The following is a 12,394-nucleotide window of genomic DNA, read 5'->3' on the forward strand; positions in this document are numbered from 1 at the left end:
GCACAGCAGTAGAAAATAAGGTGTGCAAAACCACAGGTGACTACTGAGCTCAATATTTCAGTACATTGTAGAGAAACTTGGGAATCTAGAAGATGCTAAACTGGGATATATTAATTTGCCGCGCAGTACTGCTGTAATTTCAGGCAGCTAATCAAAATAAAGTTGAACCGGAAAGCCAACAAACTTGTATCACACAACCAAATAATCAGAGATTTATCTACAAATAGAAACCCAAGGAGCATCCTTTATTGCATTTAGCACAGAGTCGGACCATCCCACATTTCTTTCTAATCTTTTTTGCGTGCTGTTACAGATATTTATTTTTCTGCAAGCATTAGTCTGATGAATTTTATGGGCATGAATGAGATTTTAAGTACCCTGAGGCACACAAAGTGTTTAATCTTGGACTGGCAACAGAAGCTACTTTTAGAAAAACTGAAGCATAGATTCAGTTTTGCTGTGTGAAATGAAATTGCTCTGGAGTCACTTGCTCTCAGTGATAAGACAAATAAGCAATAAAAGCATATAATGGAATTTGTGAACAATGGAAATCCTTTATTTGTTGTCGCATCCGAAGTACCCCGACCAAGGCTGGTGGAATGATGCTTTTACTAGCTTTAATGAGTTGCATGTAATTGCAGCGTCACCTGCATCAGAGTGCCAGGGAGGATGTAAATTCCTCTGAGATGTGCTTTTAGGAAGCCCCAGAACACCTTGCCATGACAGCATCTTCCCGTATGCTCTCTCTGTTTCTGTGCATGTGGTGTTTATTGGTGCTTTTAGACATCCATCCTGCAGCATGCTTTTTTCTTTTCTGACTTTTCAGACAATTACTTAGGCCTTCTAAAACTATCTTGAGAATAGAATAGGGAAGCATCTGCTTTCTTTCAGCATCAGTTTTATCCAAGATACCATATGATTATTTTATAACATAATATTTTTCTTGTTGTACTTGGGTGGGTTATGCTGAGCACTTGAGAGAAAGATGAACTAAGAATTTGCTGTTTTTACATGATTGCCATTTTTCTCGCATGCTTGAGCTTAGGTATTATCTTTGCTTATTTCAGGTCTGCCTCTGAATCGCAGTCCAGAAAGAAGAAACAATTGTGTTGATTTAAGTTGAACATTTGTCTCCAAGATTAAGACAAAGCCATGCCAGTGCTTTCGGAAGACTCGGGTAACTACTCTGCATGCTTTCAAACAGACTTTCAACAGGCTGAACTCTTAGTGTGTGTGTTTCACAAGGAAATTAATTCAAACTGGAGTTAAATAAAAGAGAAATAAGATAGTTCAACTAAACTTCTTAGCAATTACCCAAAAGAATGCAAGGAAGGTGGAGTATAAAAAGTGGCAGTTAATGAAGTTAATCAGATTTCAGGAAATGGCTAGTTTTGTAAGAACCCTAGAGGTCCTGAATATATGTTGGTAGGTGGGTTCCTATGGACAAACTTGGACCTCCCAGTATAACACTGGCTTCTGCGCATGCTTATTAAAGAACCAGCCCTTTTATCTCTGCTGCTTGCTGTGCCACTTCTTAAGGTTTTCTGAGTAGGTATTGGTAACCTTTGTTAATTTTCTTCCATTTGACTTCAAAACCAGTGATTATGCTCACGGCCTGCTAATTAGCTTCTCCAGTATGCTACCCAAGGTGAAGTCATACACTAATGACACTGAGTTTTAAAGCAGAAGCGAATTTGAGTCTCCTGGATCCAAATGCACTCTATAAAGTTCGTGGAAAGAATAGCTAAAGGAGCAGATTTTAGGCACATCCTCTTTTTTCCTTCTTAGTTTCTGGTTTCCTGGTCATGGTTCACCAGGATAAATATAATGTGTATCTGTCCCTACGCACTTCAAAACTGGGGTATTGATGATTTAAGTGTTTTCTTAGAAAACTAGCCACAGGCTTTCCTTCCAGCACAGTGGAAATCTACACCAGTCCTTTCCTCCTCTGGTCAAATCTGGCTTCTAACAGGTGCCTCAGAGGTAGCAAGGGCAGGATAACATCTGTAAGCGAAGTTGCTCAGGAAGTAAAGCTGGTAGCTGTGCAACAAAGGAGCTACTTAAGTAATTCCGTGAGTTTGCTGCGGCACTTCAATAACTCAGAGTTTTTTAGAGGGCTGGCTGTTACAGAAACAAAGAGTAATTAACATGAAGGGGGAAACTTTAATATCTTGAAAAAAATATTGCTCTGGTAGCTTTTGCCTTAACATGATATATGTTATATGTGAAGCTGTGTTTGCCACAAAAGAAGGGAGCATTACGAAATACGTGGGAGATAAGGACAAATCTCTCTGCCAACTTAATGATCGCCAGTGCGGTACCCAAGTAAAGGTACTGATGTTAAGTCTGCAATAGAAGGTCCTGTGAAACATGCTATCTACAAAGCTTTTGTTCTGTCTTTAATTTAAATTCAGGATTGCATGAAACTTTGGCCCTTTTGACGTATCAGCTAAGACCTGATTCAAATCATAAAGAGGAAATGGGATTCCTTAGGGATGTCTTCAGTGAAAAGAGTCTCAGCTATTTGATGAAGGTAGAAGATCACTTAAAAATGTACTTTTTTTTCATATCAACCATTTACTTTGCCAAAGCTTCTTTCTGTTTGTTTTGGTAGAATTCTGTACTGACCAAAGCATGCATTTGTTTAAGCACAAACACTAGGAATATTCATTAACATGTTTTGTTCAGAAAAAACGTTTTTGCCTTGATTGCCAAAATGCAGATACAGTGCCCTATAGCTGAAAAGCAGTGTGAAATGTCTTCATTTTTTCCCATATGCTGCTGAAGTCTTAACAGATTTTGTCTGTGAGCAAAAAGAACACTCAGACTCCTAAACAAAACAAAAATAACTCGAAGAGAGATTAATTTTTGTGAGATAAGTGTCAGAAGAAAATATATTCCTTCAATAGAAGAATATTTCTGTGTAGGTGTATTTAGGAAGTTTTGTATCTCTCTGTAGTAATATCTGAATAATCTTTTTCAGATTCATGAAAAACTCCGTCATTATGAAAGACAGAGTCCAACTCCTGTTTTACATAGTGCAGCAGGATTAGTTGAAGATGTGAGTAAAAAATTCTGGTCATCTTATTTTCCTATTATTTAAGTCTGCTTTTCTAACAAACCAAAGCTTTGCAGTTTTGCTGTATGTGTACATATTTCTCATCTTCCCCAGCTGTCTTTGGAACCTGTTGGCCAGTTTTGCTCATGATTGATCAAGGAAACGAGAGCTCGAAAGTACCATTGTCATTAAATGTCCAGTGAAGACAGACACTGGCAGGTAGAACAGAAGGATGTTGTTAATGGCCTTTATAAGGGAGAAGCTGCAAGAAACATTCAGTTCTTTCTTTTAAGCCCTCTTCATATATCGAAAGGTAGCAATAAGATCTCTCTGAAGCCTTTTTCTAGGCTTCACAACCTTCAAAACCTTTTCCCGGCTGAACAACCCCAAGCGTCTCGGAATTCCTTGATAGGAGAGGTGTTCCAGGCCTTGGATCATTTTCTTGGCCCTCCTCTGGACGTGCCTGAACAGTTTCACGCCTGTCTTGTGCTGTGGACCCTGGAACTGGATGCAGTACTACAGGGGGCGGTGTCTCATGACAGTAGAGTCTCAGGAGTGGAGAGGAAGCATCACGTCTCGACCCGTTGGCCATGCTTCTCTTTTTTGCAGCCTGGGATATGATTTGCTCTCTGTGCTGCAAGTGAACATCGCTGTTGCATACCTGATTTTTTTTTTTTTTTTTTTAATCCACTGGTGTCCCCTAGTCCTTCTCAGCAGGGCTGCTCTCAATCAATTCATCCCTCAGTCCGTTCAGAGCATAGTTGTATCTTGGATTTGTTTGTAATGTGCCACGTGTCTGCGAAGTGACATTTACCCTGACTTTGACAGCTCTCTACAAGTGGTTTGCACCTGTTTCTTTCCAAAACATAATAAAGGGCTGTGGAAGGTTTGGGAGCTAGAATTTCTCCCTTTACAAAGCCAGGAGACCCCACTGACCCATCTTAACCTGCAGCACACCCCTCTCTTCCTTTTCCCACAAATAGCCCAAAGTTTTGGCACTGCTGCCTGTAAAGTCACAGAAAATTACCATCTTCTGAATAGCAGAAGAGAAGTTTTATACAAGACTATATGACTTCCCTATCTAGAACCCTTTACAGGGAAAGGAAATCTCTCTTGCCTCGGCTCCTTCTCCCATCTTTCCCCTGCTGCCTCTTCTGTCTCCTCCCACTCACCCAGCCTAGAGCAAAAGTGCTTCCATTATTGAATCTTTTGTTTGGGAGGCCTGAGACTGCAGGGCATGTTTTGGTATCCAGGCTTTGCAGGGGAACAAGGGCGCTTCTCTGGCACGTTCTCCACAGGCAATGCTACCTGGCTACAGAGAGGGTTAAACTCTAGCATCATAGTACAAGCACAAGAGTATTTCACATGTCACTTACAGATTCCATACAGAATTTAAAATTTCAGAGCTTGTTCCCAAAACTATATTGGCACAATCACTCTTAAAATGTATGTGTTAAGGCTGGAATTCTGATTTCTGATGATGTCTTCTTGCACTATCTAAAAAAAAAAAAAGATGAAGAATCTTTCATTTCTTTTAGGATTCATACGCTGTTCATAGAGATTAGTTTTGGTCTGTGCACACTACTTTGAGGGATGATGGAAGTAAGCAAATGTATGATCTTGCTTGATGGACTCCTTTTATTTTGAGGTTGTTAATTTTTATTTTAAAGGTAATAGAAGAATTGCAGACCGCACCAGTGAATAATGAAGAAAGAGAGCTACTTCAGCTGTTGTCAACACCACATCTCAGGGTAAAAAAAACCCAACCACACCAAAGACCTTAAAGGAAATTCCTTTGTGGCATTCCAGTAGAACATTTTGTAAAGGAAAATTTACATTGGAGAGTCCGTAAGAGAAAAAAAACCTCCTACAAACTAGTTCTAATCCCCTGTGATTTCCTGCACAGACTTTTGGGCTGAGAAGGTGCAGCGCAGGCCTTACACACATAGTGTACCAGGTTGTCTTCCCTCGCCTCTCAGAAACTTTGAGGGAGCTAAAAACAAAAGGAAAACGTTTTCAGCTCTTTGCTTTCCACAGTCCACCTCCGTTCTGTAAGTTTATTTAGACTGAGCTTTGTTATTGCCTGGATTTACTTTAAATATTGATATACACTGATACATAGTTTACATAGTGGGTAAGATAATCTCTTTTGGGGCATTTATGGTGAGGGTGGAAAGGGGGAGGTTTAAGTTTGCTGTAATGTTGGAAACCTGAGAACTGGAAACTGTAGTATTACCCCGTTGACTGTTTCTTATTCCCTTTATGCAGGCAATGCTTTTAGTACACGACACTGTAGCACAGAAGAATTTTGACCCCATCCTTCCACCTCTACCCGATAACTTTGACGAAGATTTTGATGAGGAATCAGTGAAAATTGTTCGGCTAGTGAAAAATAAAGAACCCTTGGTACATAAAAGATGTACATACCCATCCCTAATAATAAAACTCTGTAGTGCAAAAGCGTTGTTGTGAGTATGGAGGAGATACCTAAGGATGTCATCAAACAGCCTGAGAAAACTTGGGAGTGTTCTGAAGCTAGTAAAGTAACATAAAAAGAAAACTTTGATAAATACACTGTTATAATTTTGCCTGAGATGCTTTATAGGCGTGGGTTTGTAACACCAGTTAACACAGCGGACATGATCTCTGAGGAAACTGTATATGTCAAAGAAATTATGCTTATTATACATATTAATTCTTTTCATATTGTAGCTAACGTTAAATGATTTAATACCTTAATTTGCATGAAAGCCAGAGATGTACGGTAAGAGTATGTTTGACAGCTCTGTGTAAACACTGACAAGGTACTAATTTTATCCAAATAGAAATGGAAGAATTGATTTCCTAAGAACGAACAATTGTTTTTTCATATGACAGTAGGTAGTAGAAGAAAGCAGTGACTTAATTTCCTGTTAAAGCTTTATATTGCCAGCAGAGGTAGGAGAAGGAAAAAACCTAATTACTTGGCTTTTCTAGCTTTTATACATACAAGTGCTGGCTGTATTGTATAAAGATTCAGAAGACACACAGGGAAAGCTTCTTGTAGGAACTTGTACACTTGAGTGATTTTGATCACCACAATGATGTAGGTAAGTGTAAGCACTTGACAGGAAGAGGTGTGCACCTTCCCACAAACATCTAAGGCAGGCATGGGCAGAAGTTGAATAATGGTGAAAATTGGCAAGGAGGAAGATGAAATTTATAGAACAAAATAATTTCAGTTTAAAAGACACATTTCTTACATGTGATTTCACTGCTCACTGTATTCTAAGCACATTTCTTATGATGGTTTTCTTGGGGGGGTATGTTTTATTTCAGGGAGCTACCATCAGAAGAGATGAGCACACAGGAGCTGTGATTGTGGCAAGGATCATGAGGGGAGGTGCAGCTGATCGCAGTGGTAAATTTCTGAAGAAAAGGAGATTTAAAATTGCATTTGTAATTTTTTTTTAATTAATTAAATTCCAGAATTTAATTTCCAGAATTACACGTGCACACGCATACCTAGAGCAGTAATCTCTAAATCTGATGGTTATTGGTTCCAAAACCAGTCCTTTGGGCACAGGTGTTTAATATTGTATAGGCTATTTTTGTAAAATAAATAAAAATAGCAGCCTGTTGAAATCTTAATAGGCAACTCTTTGATGTCAAATTCAGACTAGTATGTAGGCTCTCTGTGTAATCAGTGGAGGAAGATGAACATTGCTGGAGAACAAATCATCCCAGCAAGCTCTAGAGTGCGTTAGGTTAATGCTGGAACTGCTTTTCTTCCTTATTGACTATAAAGGGAGCCGACATGGTAAACTTAGGTAAACTTAGCCAATTCCTAGTGTCTGGTGGCAGGAGAGACTCCTGTGTGTAGGCTATCATTCGGTATGCTTTCAAGATCTGCCGTGTTAATTCGTGAAGTATTGGACCTTCTGTTTTCAGGAGAATGTTGATCCCCTTGATTTCATTGAATAAGCTGAATTGGCTTTATGTAAGACTTTAATAGACTCCAAGCCTCATGCACTTTTTTAATATACGAGTAAGGGAAGCCCAATATTAATTAGTTACTGTGAAAATATATCAGCTAGTTACAGCTTTCTTCTTGACAGTTATCATTCTTCAAATTAGTGTAATTGATAAATGTAGTGTGAAATGACTAGAGAGTGCATTTTGCATTTCTGTAATCTAGCATTTAGCATCAGTAATCTAGTAATTTAGTTAGGTATGTTTCTCTGTAAAATAGATGTTAGGAAAAAGTACCAACAGAGATGGGACAAGTAGGTCTAAGCCTAAGAAGAAAGAAAAGTCTACCTTTTAATCTAATAGTTTGTTTTAGTCAGTGTTTTGTTTGTTTTACTAAGATTCTTTTGTGTCCTTTAACAGTAGCTACATAACACGGGTACAACATCTCTTAGCGAACTGGATAAACAAACCAAAACTTGTAAGGGCCTCCTCATGGCTTGTTTAAAAAAAAAAAAAATTCAGTCCCAGAGAGAATTCATGGTCTTAGATTTGATCTGTCAGTTGACAGCCGGGTTGTTCCTGCCTCTGTAGCCAGTGGTGTGTCTCCTTACAAGACGTGATCATCCTCATGAGACTATTGCAGTTCTGCATTCGTAGCGCTGATCCAAACAGAGGCAGTGATTTTCCAGATCACTGTGCCACATGTTCTCTGTCTTCATGTTGGTCTCCTATGAGACTGTGCTGCATGAAAAAGAAATACCGTATGGAATAAGGGTGGGAGAATTCAGAGCACTCTGTTAAGCTTGGGGAGGGAGGAGGGGAGATAAATGCTGTTGACTTAGGTCAGACATTAGAGGAGTGCTGCTTGCTAGTCTGTAGACTTACTTTAATTTGTTTACTATCTTTTCAGGTCTTGTCCATGTTGGAGATGAACTAAGAGAAGTCAATGGTATTACTGTGCTTCACAAACGACCAGAAGAAATAAGTCAGATTTTGGTCTGCACCGGTTTTCATTTCAAGATCTTTCTGGTTGTGTGATCTAGTAATTACAACAGATGATGAAATTTACCCATGACTTTAAAATATAGAGAGAGCTAAAAGATGCAGTCCCTGCTTGTCTTTGCGTTAGGAGTTTTTCTTCTCCCAGTGCATTAGTCTTCTCCTTTTGACTTCATAAACTTCTGCGAACTGAATTGGTACCAAGTAAGATACAAATATAAAGTTACATGTTGCTCTGTCAAGAACTCCCCTTTCATGCTTTGTTTACGACAAGCAAACTGCAATTCAAAAGTGCATTGCTAGAAGATAAGCAGTTTATTCATAATACGGTATGTTAGGAACCTGAAGAAAGTCTTGGCTGTGTGTCCAACAGAGCTGTCAGTCTGTTCTTTACCAGCAGATTCCCTGCGATAATCAAGTTTTTGCTTCAAGCTTCTCAAATGTTAATGCTTACACATCTTGGTAGAAAGCATTGTAGCTCTTAGGCTTATTTGTCTCTGATTCCCCTCCTGTGGCGTGGTGCCCCCTTGTCTTTGCATGGAGTGGAGTTAGGGGCACGGTAAGAAGAATGGCAGCACTAGGAGACTGAGGTACCTGACATCACTAAATTTAAATATACATTAAATTGCTTTTAACTTGGAGGGCATCAAAATCATATTTTGAAATACTGTGTGAAGTTTTATTTGTGGGGACCCTGGGATGCTGTTAATCTGTCCTGTTTTAAATGTCTGCAATGTAAGGGTTTCTCCTATCCAGTTCACTTTTCGAGCAAGACCTGCAACTGTTTGTCCAAGCTGATTGTCCAGGCTTCCTTTTTAATCTGTGCAGAATAGCAGGCTTCTCTAGCACACAGTTCACCTCACCCCAGTTAAGGCATCTAAAATAGATGAGATAAACCTACTCGAGATTTCCAAGGCACCTAGAAGTGCTTTTTAAATTTACTATAACTAATAATTGCAATTTACTAGCAAAGATTTTTGAGTGAAAGTAGATGTTTACATTTCACCTTGACCAGTTAGCCACTACGTGGGAAAGTAACAGCAGTATTTTTCGAAGGAGCACGTTAAAATGATTAGCCTGCAAAAACTGAAGATAGTGCTGTACTAAAAGCCACAGGTTTATTTATTGCCCTGTGAACTGTAATCCAGAAACTAATGCAGTTGCTAAAAGCAAATGAAGGAATTTTAATGCAGGTCTTCACATGTTCTAGCCAGGTAGTGACTGTGGATGTCTCCATGGGAAAGAGACTGTTGTGGAGTACTCACGGAACATCAGGATAGCCTCTGTAATGAAGTTAAACAGTGGATTAGCTTGGCCTGTTAGAGTTCTGAGAAGAAACAGATGCTAGCTCCTAAACCGGAATTTGAACAGTCTGCATTGTGTCCTTGTCCTGATTTCAAAGTAAAAAATATTTCTTTCTTTCTCAGGCTCAGTCCCAGGGATCGATAACATTAAAAGTAATTCCAGCCATCAAAGAGGAAGATCGTCTAAAAGACAGCAAGGTACACAGCTCAGAGAAATACTGAAGCATGCATTTCCACATGTACGCGATTCTGGCATCTCGGTAAATGCAGGATTCCTCACAGACCCATAACTGAACTCAAAAGATAGAGCATTTTCTTGTTGTAAAATACTGTGCCCTTTTTATTCAGTAGAACTTCAATCACTTCTTCCTCATGGCACACATTCTTTCATAGCACTTCTCAAATCAAGCTGCTGCTTTTTTTTTTTTTATTGTGCAATTGGTGTTGCTGCCAGTCTCTCTTACCATGGCAGTTCCTATCTGTCCATTATCTCTGGGCATTTTGCCACGTGCTTGAGTCAAAACAGGCCTATTTGCAAGCAGAGTTGCATTCATCGTTCGACCCCGTTAGCCCACTGCAAACATCAGCACTCCTCTGGGAGCGCTTCATTTGCCGTCCTTGATCAGCAAGGACTTCACTGTTCAACTGGTCCCTTACGGGATTCCACTGTCAATCTCTATTTCTGCTTCCCTCCTCTCGGTTTCCAAATTTTTCCTTAAAGCCCCACAAATCACTTCTAAAAGCGGTTCTGCTGTGATATATTATATAGAGGTAGGATAGAAATCCAAAGCTGAAGAGTAGATTTGGATGCATTAAAGGAACATTTTAAGGACAGTCTTTATAATTGGGCAACTTTGCCGTAATTCTTTTTTTTATTGTTTTCTCCTCTTAATTTTTTTCCTTTGTTTATTGCGTTTTATACTTACATAGACTGTGAACTGTGTTTCTTGGGATTTGATCTTTGAGTCCTGCGTTCCACAATGCCAATACATAATGACTGGGCATGTGATTGAAAGTTGGCTTATTCTGTTGCATAAGTAACTCAGAATACAGATGGAGCTTGCTAGGTTTCAGTATTTTTGAGTACCATAAAGCATAAAGGAGAGATGAAGAGTATAAATAGTTAGCAGTGTACACATTGGGGAAGCCTTTTAAAGGAAGTTTGAAATTCCAAATAGGACAAGAAGAAATGTATGACTTTCTTTTAAAGGTGTTTATGAGGGCGCTTTTCTGCTATAATCCCAAAGAAGACAGAGCCATCCCTTGCCAGGAAGCTGGGCTGCCATTTAAGAGACGACATGTCCTAGAAGTTGTAAGCCAAGATGATCCCACATGGTGGCAAGCAAAGCGTGTTGGAGATACCAACCTCAGAGCAGGCTTGATCCCCTCAAAACAGTTCCAAGAAAGGTTTGTCAATGGAGATTTCAGATGTTTTTTTCACGCACGCAACGTCACACTGATTTTTATCGTGCTTTTTTCATGGTGGCATCATGCCAGGGTGAATACCAGATGCTGAGAGGAAAGTGCTGAAAGCTACATCATCTCCTATTATATAATAAACTTTGTAGCTTTCCTTGGCTAGTTTGCCATTGACTTACGCTTTGTAGTGTGAGGAAAGAAGCGGTTGCTAAACAAATGTGTAGAAAAAGAAATGTGGAATATGTCTCTTGACCCTCTTGGCTTAGTGGAGACACTGTATTTCACAGTCTCACTATTTCATTCCTTATTTTCAATGCACTATGTAGAACATGCTGTAAATTCTTCATAATTCTGAGCTTACACAGCTAAAATACAATCACTTTCTATTTAGGCGGTTGTCTTACAGAAGAACAATAGGCACCCTGCAGAATCCCAGAACTGTCAAGAAACCATTATGTGAGTTCGTTCTATTCCTTCAGTTGACACCAACTTCTCAGTATTTAATTCAAAAATACTGTGTTTGATGTTTTGTGTAATATGTCGTTGATGGATTTGCAAGGATACAAGCTGCCACATGAGAGGATTTGGGTTTAAGCTTTATCCAGTGTTGCTAGTGCCTATTGTTTTCCAAAAATATGGCTGTCCCTCTCCTCCTGCTTTCAAGAACACGAGGCTTTACACATTGTTTAGATGCTTTAAAATTTGCTGGTGTTCGCATTTTTTTTTCTATGGTTTAAAACTTGAAAGCTGCAAAAGTAACTCAAGGCGCACTTCTTGCCTTTCGTAACGTAACTGCAGGAATTGACTCTAAGTGCATATGAATATAAACTAGCTTTAAGGAGGATAAAAATCACTGGAGCTAGCAACACCATCTGCGTTTCAGGCATAATGTTACAGAGCTGGTCTCGAGCAGACTTTACGGTGATTCGTGTTTACAACTCTGACACCTCTGTCAGTGAATTATTCACACAAAAACTGGTACTTGTGATGAAATTGCTAGTCAGCGATGAAAGGCAGAAGACATTCTTCACCGTACCTGAATCTATTGTTTCTGTTGCTCTGGGGTACTTGGGCACAGCTGTTACTATGCGTGGGACAGCCCACGACTGTGTGAAGCCAGGCACTGTGCTGCAGCGCCACCCTTACAGAGACCAGGAATCTGGAAACTGTCCCTCTTCAGAGCCATAAGTGAAGTTCTGACCCGTAGCACATGGCGCATCTTACGAAGAGATAGAGGTATTGTTATGCTACAAAGAGAAGGGAAGATGCTCAACCAAAACACAAAATAGCATTACTGATTTAAATGCTTTTCCAAATTAGTTTCCGTTGCAATCAGTATTAGGAAGCATGTAATTAGGGTTGCTGCTTAGGGTTTTTCTCAGATGTTCTTGAGACAAATAAGCTGGTAACTGCTTGTAATACTAAATTCTAGCCAGAAAGTCTTTAATCAGTTGATAGGGGTACATTACTCCACTTTTTTTCAAAGATAGAAAAGCCTGTTATGCAAATGAGACCAGAAGAACCTTCCCTTCCATTCCCTCTAATTTTACTCAATCATTTGCCAGTCTTTTAACATCACACCAACTCTGCTTTCCATGCTAACTACAGATGATCAGTCTTCTGATAAAGGTAGGTACTCCCCTCTGTGATTTTCGCCCCCTCC

The 12,394-nt window shown here is 39.5% G+C and overlaps 1 protein-coding gene across 1 annotated transcript; it reads left to right on the top strand.

Annotated features, from left to right (window-relative positions):
* Positions 1-1,152: 1,152 nt before the first annotated feature.
* Positions 1,153-11,187, top strand: MPP3 (membrane protein, palmitoylated 3 (MAGUK p55 subfamily member 3); the record flags this gene model as incomplete). Its single annotated transcript, XM_010138542.1, has 10 exons — positions 1,153-1,177; positions 2,415-2,533; positions 2,984-3,061; positions 4,729-4,809; positions 5,327-5,464; positions 6,377-6,458; positions 7,920-8,005; positions 9,436-9,510; positions 10,523-10,719; positions 11,123-11,187. Coding segments are annotated over exons 1-10 (946 nt in total), but the record flags the coding sequence as incomplete, so codon positions are not given.
* Between the last annotated feature and the right edge of the window lie 1,207 nt (positions 11,188-12,394).

The sequence above is a fragment of the Buceros rhinoceros genome, unplaced genomic scaffold (genome assembly GCF_000710305.1).
Source record: "Buceros rhinoceros silvestris isolate BGI_N320 unplaced genomic scaffold, ASM71030v1 scaffold23106, whole genome shotgun sequence".
Taxonomy (NCBI): Eukaryota; Metazoa; Chordata; class Aves; order Bucerotiformes; family Bucerotidae; genus Buceros; species Buceros rhinoceros.